The sequence below is a fragment of the Aspergillus thermomutatus genome (genome assembly GCF_002237265.1).
Source record: "Aspergillus thermomutatus strain HMR AF 39 chromosome Unknown NODE_91, whole genome shotgun sequence".
NCBI classification, from domain to species: Eukaryota; Fungi; Ascomycota; class Eurotiomycetes; order Eurotiales; family Aspergillaceae; genus Aspergillus; species Aspergillus thermomutatus.
In genome coordinates, this window is record NW_020798140.1 from 62,535 (window position 1) to 83,280 (window position 20,746).

At 49.1% G+C, this 20,746-nt stretch overlaps 6 protein-coding genes across 6 annotated transcripts; 2 read left to right on the plus strand and 4 right to left on the minus strand.

Annotated features, from left to right (window-relative positions):
• Positions 1-55: 55 nt before the first annotated feature.
• Positions 56-673, minus strand: RPL37 (60S ribosomal protein eL37; the record flags this gene model as incomplete). The annotated part of the gene is made up of 4 exons (XM_026760198.1): positions 56-195; positions 322-393; positions 527-589; positions 670-673. The coding sequence occupies 4 exons, from the start codon at positions 671-673 to the stop codon at positions 56-58; spliced, it is 279 nt and encodes a 92-aa protein (XP_026614558.1).
• Positions 674-1,292: 619 nt separating this feature from the next.
• slu7 (mRNA splicing protein SLU7) lies at positions 1,293-2,723 on the minus strand (the record flags this gene model as incomplete). Its single annotated transcript, XM_026760282.1, has 1 exon — positions 1,293-2,723. The coding sequence occupies one exon, from the start codon at positions 2,721-2,723 to the stop codon at positions 1,293-1,295; it is 1,431 nt and encodes a 476-aa protein (XP_026614559.1).
• Positions 2,724-3,142: 419 nt separating this feature from the next.
• CDV56_106754 (DNA-directed DNA polymerase zeta catalytic subunit REV3) lies at positions 3,143-8,280 on the plus strand (the record flags this gene model as incomplete). Its single annotated transcript, XM_026760373.1, has 2 exons — positions 3,143-3,377; positions 3,431-8,280. The coding sequence occupies 2 exons, from the start codon at positions 3,143-3,145 to the stop codon at positions 8,278-8,280; spliced, it is 5,085 nt and encodes a 1,694-aa protein (XP_026614560.1).
• Positions 8,281-8,793: 513 nt separating this feature from the next.
• Positions 8,794-13,283, minus strand: CDV56_107053 (RNA dependent RNA polymerase; the record flags this gene model as incomplete). The annotated part of the gene is made up of 4 exons (XM_026760672.1): positions 8,794-12,086; positions 12,156-12,621; positions 12,686-12,842; positions 12,898-13,283. The coding sequence occupies 4 exons, from the start codon at positions 13,281-13,283 to the stop codon at positions 8,794-8,796; spliced, it is 4,302 nt and encodes a 1,433-aa protein (XP_026614561.1).
• Positions 13,284-14,422: 1,139 nt separating this feature from the next.
• On the minus strand, positions 14,423-18,034 carry CDV56_107319 (uncharacterized protein; the record flags this gene model as incomplete). Its single annotated transcript, XM_026760938.1, has 9 exons — positions 14,423-15,022; positions 15,076-15,192; positions 15,250-15,378; positions 15,438-16,655; positions 16,703-16,852; positions 16,906-17,523; positions 17,604-17,698; positions 17,749-17,896; positions 17,960-18,034. The coding sequence occupies 9 exons, from the start codon at positions 18,032-18,034 to the stop codon at positions 14,423-14,425; spliced, it is 3,150 nt and encodes a 1,049-aa protein (XP_026614562.1).
• Positions 18,035-18,766: 732 nt separating this feature from the next.
• On the plus strand, positions 18,767-20,678 carry CDV56_107514 (FAD-binding oxidoreductase; the record flags this gene model as incomplete). Its single annotated transcript, XM_026761133.1, has 4 exons — positions 18,767-19,108; positions 19,181-20,234; positions 20,282-20,463; positions 20,520-20,678. 4 exons carry the CDS (start codon positions 18,767-18,769, stop codon positions 20,676-20,678), a joined length of 1,737 nt encoding a protein of 578 aa, XP_026614563.1.
• Between the last annotated feature and the right edge of the window lie 68 nt (positions 20,679-20,746).

A 20,746-nucleotide genomic window follows, 5' to 3' on the forward strand; every position in this document is an offset into this window, starting at 1 on the left:
ATTCATACCAGCCCTCTCCAGCCTCCGAGAACGAAAACGCGACGTCGAATTTGATTTAGTGGTTCTCGGGACCACGGGCGCCCTTGGGAGTGCCGACCTGGAAGCCGTTCTTGAAGCGACGGTGGACATCCTTGAGGTGGCTCATTCTGCCGGTGCCGGTGGTCTTTCTTCTCTTGGCCTTCTCGCTCCAGTTGTCTGTTGTCAAAAAAATCCGTAAGCCAACATTCCTAAACTCAATCACACAGCCGTGCTTGAAAGGCTCCGTAATCGACCAAGCACGGGTTCAAACACAAGAGATAACGTAGATCGGGGAGTCCGTACACTTGCGAACCTTAGCGGAGGGGTAACCGCAGTTGGCACAGGTCGACTTCTGGATGTGGAAGGAGCGGCGGCCTAATTTCCAAATCGCAAGCTGTTAGCCCATCTGAATCCTATCGCTTCCTCCGGCGATATCCCAACACCGTCTCCCATATAGAGATCCGCATGCATCTTCCGCCGGAAAAATCTCGAAAAGTGAAATACTGACCACAACGCCGGCAGAGGGTGTGAGACTTGTTGTGGCGCTTGCCGAAGCTGGAGGTACCCTTCGCTATAATCGTTGTCAGTCTGCCAGAATCTTTCGACGAGAAAGGCCATCGGCGCTCGGTGAATTATCGAATTTGCACGTACTCATCTTGAATTAAGGAACTGCGGAATTGACAACAAAATTAGTACATGGAATATGTCGCTTGGAAAATGAAGAAAAGTGTATGGCAACACATGCAGCAGCAACTTACCTGGCGATTCCGTTGAAGGGCTGGTTGTCGTTGTCGTCGTCGCTGGGCGTATCGAAAGTTGCGCTGAGATCTGGGGCGGGCGTCGCTAAGCGAGTTGTGGTATCCAGGGCTTGTGCCCTCGTCCCGTGATTCCAGAATCTCTGGATGGAACTCGAAGTCACCTGACATCCAACTTGGGCATCTGCGCCACTATGGATGAACTAGTCCATTTCAGGATTAGCTAAGTTTGACTTCCTGCCTATCTAATGCTTCTATTTCCTCTGAACTACTCGAAAGCAATAAGACGCAAGACGCCCGCAAGAGCCAGGTGAACTAGCATTCACTCATCTAACTGTTCGTATATCTCATGAATGTGATATATTGGATGATGAGGGTGCAAAATTTAGCAGACATTCTCCTGAATACAAACAATATGGGTATTGAGTAAATGAAGATCAGCCCCAAAACGCCCTTCTGGTGATGCAAAAATGGCATATGCGACAATAATAACATGAAGATTTATGTAAGGCGTCAGAATCATTCTTTTCCCATGAACGAAGCCATTGGATCGTCTGCGGCGAGACGGCTTCGTTTGTACGACTCCAACTCTTCCTCACTAATACCAGATTTCATCTCCATCATTGTTCTCTTCTTAGGGTTAGCCTCAGTGTCTGCTTTTCGCTGACTGCGATCAGTCGGATCCTCGGCTTCATGGATGTTGTTTGTCTCGTCCTTAGCCGCAACGGAGGTTTGGTCGCCCGTCTCAGGCTCAGGCAGCAAACCCATGGACCTCATTTCTGCTTCCTCAAATGCTTTCTTACCGTCTTCACCGGTACAATAGCTATTTTTCACCGTTGAAAAACAGCAAGCATAACCCCACTGGAAGTCATGCCACCAGCTTCCAAACACTGTAGTATGGTTGTTCACCAATACATCTTCTGGATATTTGGACTTGACTGCGTTCTTCGGTGCACCCTTGATTGCGCCAGTCTCGTCATATTCGACGAACCTTTCGTTCTCAATGACCATAGTTTCCCGGAGGGGCGTAGGTTTGAGATGCTCCTCGCCACCATATTTCTCCAATAGTGCCTTCCGTTGAGCCTGACGCTTCGCCTCGCTCTCGGCCTGCTCTTTCTTTCGCAGGATTTCACCAGATGTGGGATTCGCTTGGAGATGGATTTTCCTATCTCCGCGTTCCTGCGACTCCCAAGCATACTTTTGAGCTCTCTCGAATTCTGCAGCGTCCCCAGATGCGCGAACAAAATTCTCCTCGGCAACAAGAGCTGCAGCTTGATCATCCTGCGCACCCATATCGACCATTCGCCGTGTTTTGGGATCGTACTTGGCCGAGTCGAGGTCAAGATTGAGCAGATACTTCGCAGTATCTTCTCGAATACGTAGATTGCGAGTCGCCGTGCTCTGTTGTCGTCCCATATCTGATTCTTCAGCGTACCGGGCTTCCTCCGTAGCAGCTTCCTCCTCGTCCAATTCGCCATCCGTAATCTCTGTTCCGTCTTGCCTTCCCTGTTTCGAACTGCGTTTCAGTTTTTCGAGCTCCTCATATTCCTCAACGACCTGACGGTATTCGCTGGGATCGTAGCCATTCCATCGGTCTCTCTTAGCGTCCCACCCTAGTTCGACGTTCTGTACAACCTCGTCGGCCTGGATATCTTTACCCGTCCATCTAGCACCGTGCTTTCGGGGTCTGCTTAGACACTCTTTTGTTTTGTGAGTCATGGCACCGCAATTCTCGCAAGCACCTTTGCGATACTTGGTGGCTGCTGGGCCAGCGCGCTTCCCACGGTCGTACCATTTCGATTGATCTGTGGTTTCTTTTTGAAGACGTTGATGCTCGAGGTAATCATTAGCAGTCGACTCATCATCGATATAGAACGGTTTCTTCGCAATGAAAGACGGGATATATTCGTTGCGCTCTTTTGACGCCACATCAGCTGGTTTTCGCGACATTATGTGAATATTAGCAAAGGTGGTCAGAAAATAATAAAGTTGGAGCCAGAGAAATGAGCTTGATAGCTGACGTCCAATTTAACAGAGGTTGAAATGGATAGTCGCGGCCTCCACTTTCGCGCTAGACAGTCGAATTTGAGTCAGTCTCGTTACCGAGTGTTGATTCGTAGGTAGTTCTTTCATGATCGGCGATATCATCGGTATCAATCACGTGACTAGGCGTTTCTTACCCATCGGGGCGCGTACGTATGTTGATTACGTTACACGTCATGTTCTACCTCTAAGTCCCATTCAAACGACGAAGATCATCGCAAGGAGTCCTGGCTATGCCACTATTTTTGTGCCCGTAAATGATATGGTACTTGATTTGCTTCCACGCGCTATGTCGCAGACGGCTTTGGCTGCCTTGAAAGCATTCGATGGAGCCCTTTCAAGTGCGCCTCAACTGCGTGGATCATTATCAGGCGACCCCATCAGAATTTGATCCTCCTCTTCCCTACAGGGATGGAGCCGCTGGGAAATATGACCAATCTAAAGTGCCTGTGATCAGAATATTCGGCGCGACAGAAACTGGCCAAAAGGTCTGCGTCCACGTACATGGCGCATTTCCTTATCTTTACATCGAATACGATGGGCCTCTAGATCCCGAGCAGGGTTAGTTCAAAATGCGCTGCACTACATCAAGTCTGTTTCTCACCCGAAGGCAGTTCGCTCCGCAATCAGGAGTCTCCATCTCTCCATAGACCATGCACTGGCGTTGAACTATCGTCGCAATGCGTACGATAAGAAGACCGCGTTCGTCGCTCACATTACCCTGGTTAAAGGAGTTCCGTTCTACGGCTACTATGTGGGATATCGCTTCTTCTTCAAGATATACTTGCTGGACCCTGTCTACGTGACCAGATTAGCGGACTTACTGCTTCAAGGCGCCGTGTTGAAGCGCCCCTTGCAGCCATATGAAAGCCACCTGCAGTATGTCCCGCAGTGGATGTGCGACTACAATTTGTACGGGTGCGCCTACATGAAGTGCAGCAAAGTCAAATTTCGGTCGCCTATCCCGGAGTACTTTGAGCTTTCGAATCTGTCCCATCGGTGGCATGATCGTTCAATCCAGCCTGATAGTATTTCCGATGCAACACTTCTTCCAAAGCAGAGCCATTGTCCTTTGGAAGTAGATGTCTGCGCACATGATATTCTGAATCGCGTCGACATAAAGGAACGGCCTCTTCATCAGGATTTCACTGAAATGCTGAAGCCAATCGCTCAGAATGAACGACTGGTTCCCAGTATGGCAGGGCTCTGGCAAGATGAGACTCGCAGGCGCAAGAAACGCATGGGCCTCGTTGACCCCGGTAGTAGCCCCTTCGGTCCTGAGGAATTGATGTCGTTCTCAGCTGATCCCAGGAACCATTCTGAGGGTGGCTGGATCCATGAAGATGAATTTCGGCAACTGCTGTCGCAAATCGTTGCGGAAGAGCGCAACCAAAATAATCGAGATATGACTTTGGATAAATTCTTGCAGAAAGACCCCCTTGAGAAGAAGATAAAGACGGCCTTGGAGAGTGTTGAGGACTTTTTTCCAGACAAGATTGAGCTCACTCAGATGGAAATGCGACAGTCTCTGATCGGTGTTGATGGAGACGGAGAAGCTCAGGTCAATGAGAATGCAATCTTGTCTGCTGAGACAGACATGGAATTGTGCTCCTCAGAAGGTTATTACATCTCCAATCTCTTCTCGGACGACCATGAAGCTGTTGAAGAGGTCGTTGACGGAATCGATGACGGCACTGGAGATGGAATCTTTGATATGACATTTCAGAGCTTCGGACCCGATTCTGGTGCAGCCCATGACATTATGCCGGATGAATCATCAGATCTTCCGCTTCGTGGCAGGGACTTGCACGAAGATGATCAAAATCACCTTCACAGTGGCAATGGTTCTCATGACAAGATTGAGAGTTCAAGAAGGAATCCTAAGCGCTCACGTCGGGAAATACTTGACTCTGGTGGTCCACAGAAGAAACTGAGATTCTTCGATGATGATGCATCTTACTTGCCAGACAACAGCCCCTTTCAGCAAGCTGCTGACCTTCACACTGTGAATGAAGGCCCTAAAGCTGCAGGCGACAGTACATCAGCCACAACGACCAAGGGGGTTTCTTCTCAAGCGACACCGCCAGCTTCCCAGGACGCTCGTTTAAAGAAAAGCGGACAGGGTGGAAGACTCAACTTTCCAGTTGTCAAAGATCCAAACGACCCTATGACAATTTTGCGTTTCAGTCAGGACGGCTCTCTCAAGGCAACTCAGGAAATTGACAACCAGCCTGTCTCCCAGCTTCCCGCCAGTGCTCCAAAAAGTGCTAGCGGAAGTGAGCCTACTTCGAAATTACAACCATCCTCGTCCGGCCTAGAGTCGAGCAATTCAAATACTTATGTGTCCGATTTGGCACCGATGATTTATGATGCATTCAACATCTCTGAAGGCGTTAGGATTTGTTGCTGGCGTTACGCCTGCCCCAATGCCAGTGAAGTTTCCGCAACGCTTGCAGATCATGGTTATCCATCTGTTATCTACCAGAAAGCATACTATAGTGACGATCAAGATGTCCCTGATCGACCACGAGATTATGCGGGTCGAGTATTTCGGCTAGAGGGAAGCAGCATACATTATCTGCCTGACTTTGATCCTTCGGGGCGATCGCCTGCTATGCTCGGTGAGCACGCTTCCACGTCGACGGACCGATACCAACAAGAACAAATAGACCAGCGCTTAAGGGAATCTTCCACTTGTAGAGTATGGGAGTTTGCTCCCGTACCGCCAAGCCGTGCGGAAGTCATGGAATGGTTCGACAAAGACCAATCCCAGCGCCAAACGCAACCAAAAACAACTAAAGAGCCAGATGTCGAGCCACGATTGAAGCCAAACGTTTTTTCGCAGATTGAGGGACCTACGCAAAAGAACGATTACGGTTTTAAGTATTCTCAGAAAGGGAAATCTACGAGCGTCGAGCATCAGACTCAGTATATGAGCTCTATGAGCCTAGAAGTACATGTGAACACTCGAGGTGTACTACTACCGAATCCGGAGGAGGATGAGATATCCTGCATCTTCTGGTGTATACAATCAGACGACGAGGACATCGACGTCAACGGCTACCTTCCAGGTGTTCATGTGGGAATGATCGCTCAAGGGAGTGGCGATGGGCCGACATCCAAATTGTCGAAGGCTTTGCGCATCGAACTGGAACGTGAACCGACGGAACTCGATCTGATCAATAGATTGGTGGATATTGTTCGCTATCATGATCCTGACATTATCACCGGCTACGAAGTCCATAACGGCTCCTGGGGATATTTAATCGAGAGGGCAAGAAAGAAATATGACTTCGACATATGCGATGAATTATCCAGAGTGAGATCACAAGCGCATGGAAGATTTGGTAAAGATGCTGACAGATGGGGCTTTAATCACACGTCTTCGATCCGGGTAACCGGTCGACACATGATTAACATCTGGCGAGCTATGAGGAGTGAGCTGAATCTGCTACAGTATACGATGGAAAATGTGGTGTTCCATTTACTGCACCGTCGAATTCCACACTATTCGTATCGGGACCTCACGGCATTGTATCAGAGTGGAAAACCCAGAAATCTGCTAAAGGTGGTCGAGTATTTCGTCTCGCGCGTCCAGATGAATCTCGAAATCCTGGACTCTAACGAATTGATTTCACGGACTAGCGAGCAGGCACGTCTCCTGGGAATTGACTTCTTCTCGGTCTTCTCAAGAGGCTCACAATTCAAAGTGGAATCTCTGATGTTTCGAATCGCAAAACCGGAGAATTACCTACTTGTTTCTCCAAGCAGGAAACAAGTCGGTCAGCAGAATGCTCTTGAATGTCTTCCGTTGGTGATGGAACCTCAGAGTGACTTCTATACAAGTCCTCTTCTTGTCTTGGATTTCCAATCATTGTATCCCAGCATCATGATTGCGTACAACTACTGCTATTCCACGTTTCTCGGAAGGGCACGCCTTTGGAGAGGCCACAATAAGATGGGGTTCATGGACTACAAAAGACAGCCGCGAGTGTTGGAGTTACTCAAGGACAAGATAAACATTGCACCGAATGGTATGATGTACGCAAAGCCGGAAGTACGGCAATCGCTCCTCGCAAGGATGCTAGCGGAGATATTGGAGACTCGGGTCATGGTCAAAACCGGCATGAAGATGGACAAGGATGACAAAGTACTGCAGCGTCTTCTCAACAACAGACAACTTGCTCTCAAGCTGATTGCAAACGTCACATATGGTTACACATCGGCCTCATTCTCTGGGCGGATGCCTTGCTCGGAGATTGCGGATAGCATTGTTCAATCGGGAAGGGAAACGCTGGAAAAAGCGATTGCCCTTATTCATTCTGTGGAAAGGTGGGGCGCCGAGGTAGTCTACGGAGATACGGACAGTCTTTTCGTGTATCTCAAAGGACGGACGCGCGATGAAGCTTTCGATATTGGAGAGGAGATCGCCAAAGCGGTCACCGATATCAATCCGCACCCTATCAAGCTCAAATTCGAGAAGGTTTACCATCCATGCGTGCTCCTCGCCAAGAAGCGCTACGTCGGCTTTAAATATGAGCATAGGAATCAGAAAGAACCCGAATTCGATGCAAAGGGCATCGAGACTGTAAGACGAGATGGTACCCCTGCGGAACAGAAGATCGAAGAGAAGGCACTCAAGTTACTTTTCAGGACTGCGGACTTGTCTCAGGTCAAGCGCTATTTTCAAAAGCAATGTGCGAAGATCATGCAAGGGAGGGTTTCGATCCAGGATTTCTGTTTCGCCAAGGAAGTAAGACTCGGCACATACAGCGAAAGAGGTTTACTCCCTCCCGGCGCCATGATCAGCACCAAAAAAATGGTCGAAGACCCCCGCTCGGAACCGCAATATGGAGAGCGAGTTCCCTATGTCGTAGTCACCGGAGCTCCAGGATCAAGATTGGTTGACCGCTGTGTCGCCCCCGAAACGCTCCTCCACGACGCCCAGCTAGAGCTTGACGCCGAATACTACATCACCAAGAATCTCATCCCACCACTGGAGCGAATCTTCAACCTTGTGGGAGCAAACGTCCGCCAATGGTACGAGGAAATGCCCAAGTTCCAGCGAATCCGCCGCGTCGAAGGAGCAACGTCCTTCGCCGGAAAAGATACCAGGAAGACCCTCGAGTCGTACATGAAATCATCATCGTGTATCGTTTGCAGATCCAAACTCGATGACACCGGTGTCCCAGTGTGCTCTGACTGCTTGCAGCAACCACACATCTCGCTATTGTCCCTCGTTTCGCGCCAGCAGCAGGCCGAAAAGAGGGTCTCTGACCTCCACCGCATCTGTCAATCCTGCATGGGTGTACCCTTTGGTGATGAGGTGGCATGTGATAGTAAAGCCTGTCCTGTCTTTTACTCACGGACTCGACACGTGGCGAATTGGAAACATACAAAAGCCACCTTGGAGCCTATCATCAAACTTTTGGAGGACCAGAGCGAGAGCGCTTTGGAATGGTAGATTTTAAATCAAGAGAAATTTTGGACTTAGTTTGTCGTGTAACAATGGGTTCAGGTTAAGGACTTGGGCGAGCCAACTTCTCTTTTTGTTGATTGGAGGCATTTTGGCATTTTGAGAGAAGCATTTGGGCTGATGCTGGCTATAGATAGGATACTTGCATTGCATAACGGATACGGCGCAGTTAGAAATTTTCTTTCTTGGTACAATGATTATGTTTACTTTTGTTAACTTAGTCTGGGGAAGGGTTCAATAAACTCATGAATCAAATGATGCTAAGTCAGTTCATTATCCTAGATTACTGGGCCCTGACTGCACCAAGAACCACAAGCTAGAACAGCGCTTCGAGAGTAACTCAACAGGAAAGCCCAGTCCAACCAGCGAATCGCTGGCACCGCAGGAGCTGATTGATAGTCACCGAGTACGGAGTATCTCGACGATGAGGCCTAGAAAGCCGACTAGAGCGTCTGGGCGATGTGACACCAAACTTGCTCGCGGACGGGCCCCTTGGTCGTCTTAACTGTCCAATATCTGGTAGAGCATGTCGAGGGCAGATGGCTTGACGTCATCTTCTTCCTCCACGATGTCGATGCATCTGCCCTTGATGCTCGTGCTGACCATGTTCGTCTGTTTCTCCGAACCAGTTTCCGCTCCCTTCCCCTCAGCAGGTTTGTCGGATGCTGGTTTGTCGTCGAGCTCCAGCAAGCTAGAGCCATCTGGGCCTGGAAAAGCCGAATGTAACTGGTCGATGGAAGGAGGGAAGCCGAGTTCTGCAAGGCCAAAATCAAGCAGCTGGTCGAGAGATAGGATGCTCTCGCGTCTGTTCTGAATTACAGATATCTCTGCCTCTCTATTGGGCTGAGAGGATGGAGCGGGTTCCCGATCGCCCTCGAAGAGACCAAAGGGGTCCTCGTAGATGACCTTGAGAGAGTCTTGCATGGGCTCGGTCCCGTTGCGGTTCTCTTGGTGGACAGAAACGGCTTGATCAGGGACAGGATCGAGCGGATCCACACTTGCGATTGGAGGTGCGCGCACAGCGGGTGCTGAATCCAGCTCAGGTTCTTCATAGTGACCCAAGGCAACCTTACCCAGGATGTTATGCAGGATCCAAGGGAAGCTGATAAAAGGCAGCTGATCGATTTTGGGAGTCGGCTTATGGAAAAGCTTTTCGTCGGGGGGGTTTTCAGCGCGATACTTTCGAAGTGCAGCAGTCATTTCTTCGTGGGTGACACGATACATTGCGACTGCCAGAGGAGCAAGCAGCTCGAAGCTGCGACCCTCGACTTTCTCATAGCACTTCTTCCGGTACATGTCGCGGAGGGAAGATGATATCATTCCTATTTCCTCATGAAACTTGTAGTCCTTGCTCATATTGGCGTGGCTTAGCACAAAGGTAGACCAAACCTCGAACTCGGTCTTGATCTCATGCTGTGCCATGATACGATGCATGGCTGCATCGTAGTCAGCCTTGAGGTCCCGAGCATATTGCACAAGATCATCGCTGACTTCCAGGCGGCATGTCAGGATTCGTTCATCAAAGGGCATCTCAAGGCTGGGAACAAAGTCGATACGCTCCACGGCGTCGTAGAGTTGCCCAAGAATCTTATTGGACTTGTAGATCCTTTCCTTTGGCTTGTGCTTCTTCTCCATGAAGTGAGGCCACATCTTCGGCTGCAGGCTGCGCGTCATGTTCGCTGGCTTGCCCGTTTTGTTGTAGTCGACCGCGTCGGAATGGAGCTGGGCTAGTCGTACGCACTTTTCTTCGTTGACGCCGTCCTCGAGACGATCTGCCCAGGCAAGATGAGCGTGGGCAATCCTAGGAAGGAAATCGTTCTTCATGTATAAGACGAAGAAGGAAGTGATGTGATTCACCGTGACATCCTGATCGAGATCTTGGGCTTTGTCGCTTGCGTACTTCATGGGCTTGCGGAACCAATCTTTGGGAACAAGATCTTGGTCCCAAATCACAAGGTAATCGTCCCCATCTAGATCCCCACCGGAGCACATACTTGGGATGTCTCTATCCCCGGTCTGTGGGAAAACGACCACATCCTTCAGATGACGCAACTGAGGAACATTGACGGCTCTGACTACCCGAATGTCGCCAGGATGTAGAGACGGGTTGCGGGCAAGGATACAGACACCCTCAATGACTTCGTACTTCCCAGTGTCAGGGCGATGGACCTGGACGAATATCTCGGGTAACGCGGCTATCTTCTCTTCGTCAGAGGCGCCTTTGGCAGGGACCCTTTCAGAGTAGCCCCTGAGACTGCCAGTCTCATCCATGCACCCAAGCAAGTTCGCTCCCTTATCAATCACAATTTTTGCTTTCTCCTTCAAATACTTGAGATGCCAGGCCTTCCAAAGTCTCATTATGGACGTGACGAATGGCTCTCTGGAACTCCTGAATCCATCCAGGACCATCTGACTGACAACAAGTGTCATCTCATTGGGATCCACATACTTCTTCAGCCAACACAGAGCCTGAGAATCACTCTCCATTGCTTCGTTCAAACTCTGAAGCATTGCGTTGAGCTTATCGTGAAAGACCCGATCTTGAATGCCTAGAGAGGAAAGAACGATGATTAACTGTCGATTCAGAGTGGCCATGGAGAACTGAGACCAGCGGATAATCTCCAAGCCGTTGTGGGCCGCTGCAAATTTGTATTGACTCTTGCGGATGTGCACCTCTTGACGTTGGGCCTCGGGAGAAACTGTTAGCATTCCTTTGCAGCCTCCCAGACGAAACTGGAACGCCGACGGAGGGTCGTCACTTGGTGTTTTGATCTTGAGCTCTGAAGCGGCCATCTGGGCCAGGAACTTTGAAATTCGTCCCACACCGTCTGAAAAAGTGTATCCGTTTCGGACAACGTCATCAATCAAACGGACCTGTACTGGGCAGCCAGCTATAGCTCGGGTGGTTGAGAAGCACTGCCCCAGCCTCGCAGCATGCTTAGCGACGTTGCGTATGTCATTGAAAGTTCCCATCCAGGCTCGGATGTTCGCAGCTGTCAAATTGGGCAGAGGAGCAAAGAAGTAGGCTCCATGCTCTCGAAACTGCGAGTTACCGAAGGCCAGGAACTCATAACGCCTGTCGCCAATGACGATACCATTCGCCAATGCTCTTTTAATGCGAGTAAACACCTCGTCCATTGTGTTGTCAACGGTTGAATTGATGCGGCCGAGTAGCTTCTCGTCCGTGAATCGAACACGAAGAAAGCGATCAGCATACTCAATATAATACCGGATCACACGATTCGAGATATCAACAGATGGAGTATTGTAGTAGATTGTGGTAGGTGTAATTCTGGCTGAGCGCATGTAGCAACAGTAAGAGGGTATCTTAGCGTGAGTCAACCCTTTGACGAACTTGAGATCGAAGACCTTCATCGGGTCATGAAAGACTTCTTTCTTGGTAGCCACATGCTCCAGAAGCTTAACCGCTTCGGATTCACCTAGCTCGAGCAATTTGACCGCGAATTCGCGGGTCATGGTAAACTCAGAAAGGTAATTGTGGGACAGACAGACCTCGAGCTGGTACCGAACAGGGAAAGGCAGGTGAACGTAAGATTCGTCCACTAATTCTTCCAGGGAAGATACTATCTTCTTGGAGGCTTGTAAGTCTGTGAAGTCGATCCATCTCCAAACTGGTGGAGGCCTTTCCTGGGTCTGGTCCAACATGGAGAATCGCCTGGTATTCTCAATGGTGATATTGTAATCTTTCAAAATGTTGCAAAACGATTCGAATTTCTCCTCATCCTTTTTGTTGAGAATCTCGGGATATGTTATTCTGAAAGCATTCCAGCGGCCTAGGGCAAAGTCATTAGTTTCGAACGGAAGGCGGAGAAAGTGAAAGTCGAAGTCAAACCAAGACGTACCAATATCAATCACTGGCTTCGACCGCTTCAAGCTCACAGGTAGAGTAGATAGCTCATCTGGGTTGCGTACTACGGAAGTCTGCCGATACCAGGTATCTGATTCTCTCCAAGAGAGGTCATCGGTGAAAGTGACCCAGCTCTCTTGAATGCGTCGATGATAGATGGCAGGCGAATCCAGGAAAGTCAGATGTGAGACTTTACCCCATTTCGGATCCTGTGTTTGGTAAATTTTCGTGAGTTGCACGAATGGAATCCTGACGCGATACTGGTTGTAAGTTTCACCTGTTGAAGCTGATTTTTGCTTGATGTTGAAGATGGGCAACTGGAAGTGAACGAAGAGGTCTCTGCGCTTCAAGTCAATGACCAAAAAAGCCCGCTCATTTCTTTCATTTCCGACGGTACGCATTGGCAGCATGGATGTCTCGCTGACGAGAACGCCTATGTCCATTGACGCTATGGGCAGTTTCTGTATCGTTCATGAAGAATCAGCGTTGAAAACTCGTAAAGGAGGGGAAGACTTTTAGACCCACCACCTCAGCAGGATACATTATATTAGGACGAACAGGACTTTGAATCTGAACATCTGGACGCTTGGGGTCGAGGGTAATTGAGACGAATGAGGTCTTTCCATCTGAGAGTGTGATGGGATACGTCCCATGGCGCCAAAAATCTTTCTGAGGGGGTGGTCTGCTGAACCGGTTAGGCCAATGCATGGAATGAAAAGGTGAGTCTGTTAACTGACTTGAAGCGAAGCTTTCCTCTGGATTCTCTATTTCCGTGAAAATCTTCAAAGATGTCAATCGAAAACACATTTCCTTCTTTGCTGAATGCCTGCCAAAGACAGTATGTGTTCGCCTCCTTCGGTATGTTGAAGATATTCACAGCCACCGACTCCCACAGTCTCCACGGACACAGAATTGTGGATGGGTGCTGTAGAACCTGCGGTATCTGTTGCCGTTGATTCCGTTCGGGGTTTCCAGATGCGGTTTGCTGCCTGATTTGCTGCCAGGAATTTTGCAATGGAGTCTGTTGCCGTGAGGCCTGAGATGGAGCTGACTGTCTCGAGTTCTGCAAAGGACGCTTCCGCTGGCGCAGAAGCGTACTTCTAGGTCTTGAACTCTGAGTCATTGCTCTTTCTCTTTTGCTGGATGGTGACGGAGAAGGCGAGAAAGACGACGAAGACTGCGAGAATGTTGAAGAAGACGGGGAAGAGGGAGGAGAGAGGGGAGAGGAGAAGAGGGAAGATGGAAGTGGAATGACGGGGGAAGGCAGTAGTGAATGAAGTGAAGGTGAATTGGCTCTGACTCTCCGGTGAGGGACCTGAGGCACATGGTCCCGACGCGTTGCAGGCCGAGGACAACGTGCTGAGAGCCAGGAATAACCATGAGCCCTCGCCTGATGGTTTCGAGGAACCCTTCCTCTGATCCCACCGCCCTGTCGATGAACGAGGCTCATTTCACTGTCCCCATCGCTGAAGCTAGAAAAAGTCGATCCCGTCTCTGTTGTTGAGTGTTTGATTTCGTTCAAACCTGTTTCCCTCTCTGACTGGTAGTGCAAGTGCTGCGCTCTTCGAGCTATCCTTCCACCTGGGCGCCTCTCCATTTTGTCACAACCTAGGGAAAGAACGGTGTGATTTCTCATCCAACCAGGGGTGTTCTAGATGATACGCTCGAAACAGTTGCCAGCTATCAGCAATGGATTCAAAGTCAAAGAAAGACAGAGCGTTGGAACAACTGGGAGGCTTTTGCGCATGACAATCTGAAGGCAGCTCTTCAAAGAGGACAGTTGATTCAAAGAAAGAAATCAGGACATGGAGGCTTCTGAGAAACATACCAGGGAGCTGTTATACCTTGAACAGCAATTTTGTATGTCTAATAAATGGTTCTAACGCGACAGTATTTCGGCAAGATTATCTTATGAAAGGATATAAGGAGATGGAAAGACGAGCTGTAGGTTAGAGTTTTATACTGTCTATCGGAACGGATTAAAGAGGCTGGAACAAAGCATTCACGAGAGCAGCCGCTAAAAGTGATAGCGCTCGCTTAAGGTCTGTACGTGAATGTTCTAGAGGTGGAGCATCCAAGATGTCTCTGTTTCCTTCTGCCACTGAAACCTTGCCTCTGTGTTTCCATCTCACGCAATATGAAAGACAGCTGAGCGGGTATTCCGAGATATATACGGTACAATGTCCCCAGATCAGTCTGAATGGTAGTCAATATCATTGTATCGACTGGTCGTTGAGCTTTTTTCTTAATGGCTGCTTCGCATTATTGCTGGGACCGCAGTGGGGGTATATGATCATTCGCCTCGGAAAGGGAAGTGCTGGTGAAAATGAAGTCCTTCGAAAACTCCAGATCCATGTCGAGGTCTATGTCGTAGAGACGGTTTTCGTCCAAGTTGGGCCCGTACTGAGTCCCCTGAAGTGACGCATTTGGAGTACACTGTGAAGCGTTGCTTTGTTGCGAGTTCGACTGGCTATTCCGGTTTGCTTCTTCAAGGGCTTGTCTTGTGCGACGCGGCCTCGCGTGGCTTCGACCAGCTGACTCTCCCAGATCCTGGTCCGCAACAGCAGTTCTGGATCTCTTAGGACTTCGTCGTCCAGGCTGCGGTGTGGAGGAAGCAAAGGAATCAGCAAGCATATTTTCGGACTGGCTTTGTGTCTCTTCATCCCGTTGAGGCGTTTGCTGTTGTATTGTGGCGACTTTTGATGGCCCTAGCGTTGACCTGGAGCGTTGTTGTTTGCTTGCTGCCTTTGGCTCTTTCGGTTCAGGCTTGAAGCCCATCACACCCATCAGACGACCAATATGTTGCTGGGCCTCGGAAAACTCGCGTGCTTTGGCTGCCCGTTCTTCGCGTAGTTGTTGCACCTGTAGACTGGTGAGTTTGCGTCTCCGAAAAGAATTAAAGTTTCTGGCTTCACCTTCCTCTCCAGGTGCTGGATTCGTTTTTCTCTTGCTTGCAATTCTTTTGTGGCGTTGGAAGCGGCTACATGCATGGCGGCTTGCAGAGACTTCATCTCTTCTTTGTTCTCAGTGTACTATGCGCCTAAGTCAGAAAAAGATTTTACTTTCGTTTGACAACTGTGATGTCTCACCTCCACAGTTATTTCCGAGATCTGCAACTCATATTGCTTTTTGAGCGTGTTAACTTCAGTTCCGTGCGTTTCCTCAGCATTTTGGAGCGCGGCTTTGAGTTCCTGAACCTGAGCAGACCCTTCATCCAACTGTGAAAGATATCAGCACAAAGTATTCCTTATTTCAGGAAGAGTAGGAACTTTTGTACCTTCTTTTGTAAGGCTTCCGAGTTCGAGTTAATGCGTTCTTGGTCTGCCTGTAATCTGCTTATTTCTTCATCTTTCTGTGCAAGGAGTAGCTTGCCCTCTTCAACGCATTCTTCCAGCCTTACTATGTCTTGTTTGAGGGCAATTGTATGCTCCAAAGCAGTGCCTTTCTCCTTCGAGACAGTATCTAGCGTTTGGCGCAAGGCGTCATTATCTTCCTTCAAATCCCGTGTTTCCTCCTGAAGCTCTTCGATCTGATCCTCTTTCTCGGTGATTGAAGCGAGAAAATCTAGTTCTCTTGTTCGAGCTTTTTCTCTTTCACTATTCGTGGTTTCTTGGGAGTTGCGACGCTGATCTTCCAGCTCCCTTCGCGCAGCGTCAAGGCTTGCTGATAATTCCTCAACGCGGGCAGAAGTTGACTGAGCATGCTTTTCCAGATGGGAAATTTCTTGCTGCAGCTGAGATATTGTGCTAGAAGCTTGCTGTAGCTGCACTTCTAGCTCACTTTTCTGTTGCCGAAGTTGTTCAGCCTCAACAGCAATCTGATCACGCTCATCTTCAACTGCTCGAAGTGGTGCTTCAATGGTAGTGCAACGCTGTTCGAGATCGAAGCAGACCTCCTCCATCTTTCGAATTAAATTGTCATGAGTCATGCGCGAGTTGAGCATGAGAGTCTCTGTTATCCCCGTCCTCCAATCGTCTCTCAGAGTGGGACCTCGTTTGGGGAGCCCAGCCAAAGAGAAGTTGACTCGGTAATCCCGTGGTTCGGATTCGGAGAAGCTACATTTGTTTTCTGCAATCATCTTTTTCGCCTTCAGTAAACACTTTGTCAGATTGCTGGTTCCAGTCGGGTTGCTGGCCTCGAAACCCATTGCACCCAACAGTGACATGTGGGAAGTAAACACAATTAAGTCGAACAATAGCTCATTTTCAGAGTTGGAAGTCGACGCATAGCAGAGATTGGCACCCTGGCATTGCGAATGACGTGGTTTCCTAGGAAAGTTTTCACTCAATTCGTTCAGGGTCTGGCTGACTTCTCCTAAACCGTATGTCGCCATGGCTGAACTGAAGATTCGGGGTTCCAGGCTCTGAAGACCAAGAAGCACCGACCTCGACAACTCGATTAACTCCGTATCTGCACTATGGTCATGGCATCTTGTTTTCAATGTCATGAATATATGATTCATAAGATCGCAAATCGCAGGCTTTCCTGAGAGGATCTGGATGTAATCAGTACGCTTCTGAATCCGAGCGACGAGTAACTTACAGCATTTGCCTTCACCAAACGTGGAATAAGATACTGGGGTATAGCTTCGCGCAAGTGTCTTTCTTTGGTCAGAAGCTCTTGCAAAGCAAGCCGAGGTATTTCAGGTGACAACGCAGTGTCTGGTAGAAGTGAGGTAAGGAATGTCACACCCTGTGGGAAGTCAACAGTTGACTCGACCGTCTCGTACATTAAACGCATCATACCATCATTTGCACTTCCCAGTCAATACCATTCCTGTTGACTTTCTCGCAAAGCTTGGCAATCTTGGGAGCGTTGTTCGCAATCCAGCAGTCCTTCAGGCCCTGCTCTACGCTGTCACAGATCTCGATCGCTAATCGGATGCTCTCGGCTGCCTTCTTTGCTGGCAGGTTGTTGCAACTAGCGGAGCATGCGAGGATCACGCGCAAGATAACGAGGTCCAGAGTTTTTAAACCACGCTTCTGGCCGAAAAAATGCTTGACATTCTGCAGCCAAGATGGAAATTGTGGTCCGTGTTCTCTTTCGGCAATAACGTCCCAAGAAGATGAGATCCGGGCAAAGGTAGCGAGACAGAGGAGATTGCCCATGTGATCGTCGAGATTCCGCAACGTCTTAGTGAGCTCTACCTGCAGTCCCGACATTGTCTCCGGGGGTATCTCAAGTAATACTCCGGGAACTGGTTGCAAGCCGGTCATGACTTGATAGAGTGGAAATATGGTTTCTGAGCATGGATTCTCTCCCATTTCATTTATCAACCTCATAATGAACATGGCCAGACGAGCTGGAGCAATGAAGTTTTGGGGAAGAGGAGTAGAAAGAATGGCAATGCAAAGCGCCATCGACTGTCATCATCAGTTCATGTATATTCGGGTCAAGACAGACATTGAAGTATTGAACAACTTCCAAGGGTGAATGAACAAACCTCAGGATCATCATTTTCCAGGGCCTTCTCCAGGAACTGGTCGAGTACAGCGGGATACCGTTCCAGCAGAGCATTGGAAACAGCCGATACCGATACTAGAAGACATAAGTCTAATCTTTTGATTGACAGCTCATCGAACACTCACCAAAAGCATTCAGCAAAGGCACAGCGAAGCGAGACCGAGACAGTCCGTCGAAAAGGACATCAACCAAAGCTCCAATTTGGCACGGTTTATGGGTAGCCCAGGCATTAACCAAACCATGAGAGTCATTCTGAATAATCTCATGAAGGTTCTACCATCGATATGTCAGCTATCATTTCCTCTATGTTTGTGATCAAGCGGGGTACAAGTTTACTTGGAGCGAAGGCGCATATGGGGCCGTGATCAAGCGCTCCACTTCGTGCACTAGGAGTGATAGCTTGTCTGGCATGATTCCATCTAGACTGACCCAAAGGTCGAGAAATATTCCGTAAGTACTTGATAGATCGAGCAGTGGAATTGTGAAGTTAATTCTGCATGAGATGTAGGGTCATGCAAGACTTTAGCTTTCCCGCCGGTTGCCCCATCAACGGGTGCCATCATCTCTTGACCTCATCAGAAAGATTCAATCTTCAATAACCACGGAGAAATAAAGATAACAATTGATGTTTGTCTAACGATCCCTCTATATGACTAGCAAGCATACAGTTTGAACTAGAAGCTTGATCCGCGTCATCCTTCCCATCATCGTGGAGCGTGTCGGTATGGGTCAACAACCTGAGGCATTAATTCCGCTCTTCGGATTTGAGGCCGATCTGGGGCACGAACCGGGGCAATGAGGATTTACTCCGATTGCGATCATTTAGCGTGGGGGAGACAGTCATAGGGCCTATGATGGTTCATGATAATAAGGTACTGTGACTCTGGACTTTTTCCACACGCTTGTTTGACCTTTTCATTGGATATTATTCGGCCGAATACCGACGAGCTCCTCATACCTGCGTTCGATGGCGTTGATGCTTATAAGAGCCGGCTGCAAGATGCACGATTACCGAAGAACCGCAACGAACAACTTGTCCTAATAACCATCCTTCTCCCGCTTACTTTTGTGTGAATCTCCCCAATCAATTCTTCCATGACTTGAAGAAGTTTCCTGATCAAATAATTCCTACAACTTCCCTTCATGTCAGCTGTGCGAGGCCCCTTTCTTTCTCGGGGTTTCCCCGCATATCCCCGCGCCCTCCGTCGCCAAACCAGAATTCCCCAGCCCCAAGTGTTCTCGTCATTCAGAGCTACTCGGTATAACAGCTCCAATAGCTCAAAGAATACTTCTAAAAGCCAGAGTGATTTTGCTGGGTCAAATTCCTCCACTCAAGCGGCTCCCGGCTTCTGGACGTCAGGCAAGGCGCTCTTTGCCTCTGTCTTGGCTGCTAGCATTGGCTACGCATATGCTGCCTCTAGTCAGCCGTCGCAATCGGAGAGTTCAAAAAAACCTCGGTACGGAACGACAAAGGATCTCGAAAAGGTGAGAAATCAGCAATCAATCGCTCCGTGGAGCCAAGCATATGATACTGATTCTGGCCTCAACGGTGCCTAGGCCATTGCTGAATTGCGGATCGAGCTCGGTGATGATGCCATTAGTACGGATGAGGATGAACTTCAACAGCATGGATACTCAGAATGGTCTTCCGTGAACGCAGATCGTCTTCCCATCGCCGTTGCTTACCCAACGTGCACAGAAGATGTGGTGAAGATCGCCAAAGTATGCCACAAATACAGGATGCCAATGGTTCCTTACTCCGGCGGTTCAAGTCTCGAGGCAAATTTCTCAGCTCCTTACGGCGGGTTGACCATTGATTTCGCCAGGATGAACAAGATACTTGAGATGCACGAAGATGATATGGATATTGTCGTCCAGCCATCCATCCAATGGATGGAATTGAATGAAAAAATCAAGGACACCGGTCTTTTCTTTCCAGTCGATCCTGGTCCGTCCGCGATGATCGGCGGCATGATTGGGACCAACTGCAGTGGGACCAATGCAGTGCGCTATGGGACAATGAAGGACTGGGTGATCAACCTGACAGTCGTCCTGGCAGACGGCCGGGTAATGAAGACTCGGAGACGCCCCCGAAAGACCTCCGCTGGCTATAACTTGACAGGAATGTTTGTAGGCTCCGAGGGTACATTGGGTATTGTCACTGAAGCAACTCTCAAGCTCGCGCCAATTCCAGAACAGACTCGGGTTGGAGTTGTTGCGTTCCCCACCATTCGGGACGCTGCGTCGACTGCCATGCAGCTTATACGAAAAGGAATCCCAGTACAGTGTATGGAAATTCTGGATGATGTCCAGATGGATGTCATCAACCGTGCTGGTGGTACCGGACGGACTTGGAAGACGTTACCCACACTGTTTTTCAAGTTCTCGGGTACTAGAGCTGGGGTTGCTGACAGTATCAATCTGACGAGAGAACTTGCCAAGAGCAACAATGCAGCATCGTTCGAGTTTGCCCAAGATGAGCGAGAGGCACACGATCTTTGGTCGGCGCGAAAGCAGTCGTTATGGAGCATGATGTCCCTGCGGAAGGAAGGCTCGGAAGTGTGGTCAACGGATGTTGCCGTTCCAATCTCCAGGCTACCTGATATTATCGGTAGGTCTCAGTCTAAATTGCCTTCGAACTTGCGCTGAGTGGGATAGAAATCTCGAAGAAGGAGCTCGACAACCTGGGATTGTTTGCCAGTATTTTGGGCCATATCGGAGACGGAAACTTCCATTCGAGCATAATGTACGACAGAAAGGATGCAGAGCAGATGGAGCGGGTTGAGAAGGTTGTCCACGATATGGTCGACCGCGCCCTAGAGATGGAGGGATCCTGCACTGTAAGTGTCCCCAGAATCCTGATTCTGTCCGCAAACCAGCTAACTTTGGACGACAGGGCGAACACGGGGTAGGGCTGGGCAAGAAATCATCTTTGAAAAAGGAGCTTGGTCCAGCTACCCTTGATGTCATGCGTAGCATCAAGAAAGCCCTTGATCCTCACTGGTTGTTGAACCCTGGTAAGATCTTTGACTATGAAAGTGAGGCCTCAAAATGAAGTAGAGTAAAGGGCAGAATAAGTACCTCAAGGACTCTCTATATAAAGTCATTACCCCGGTGGTCATG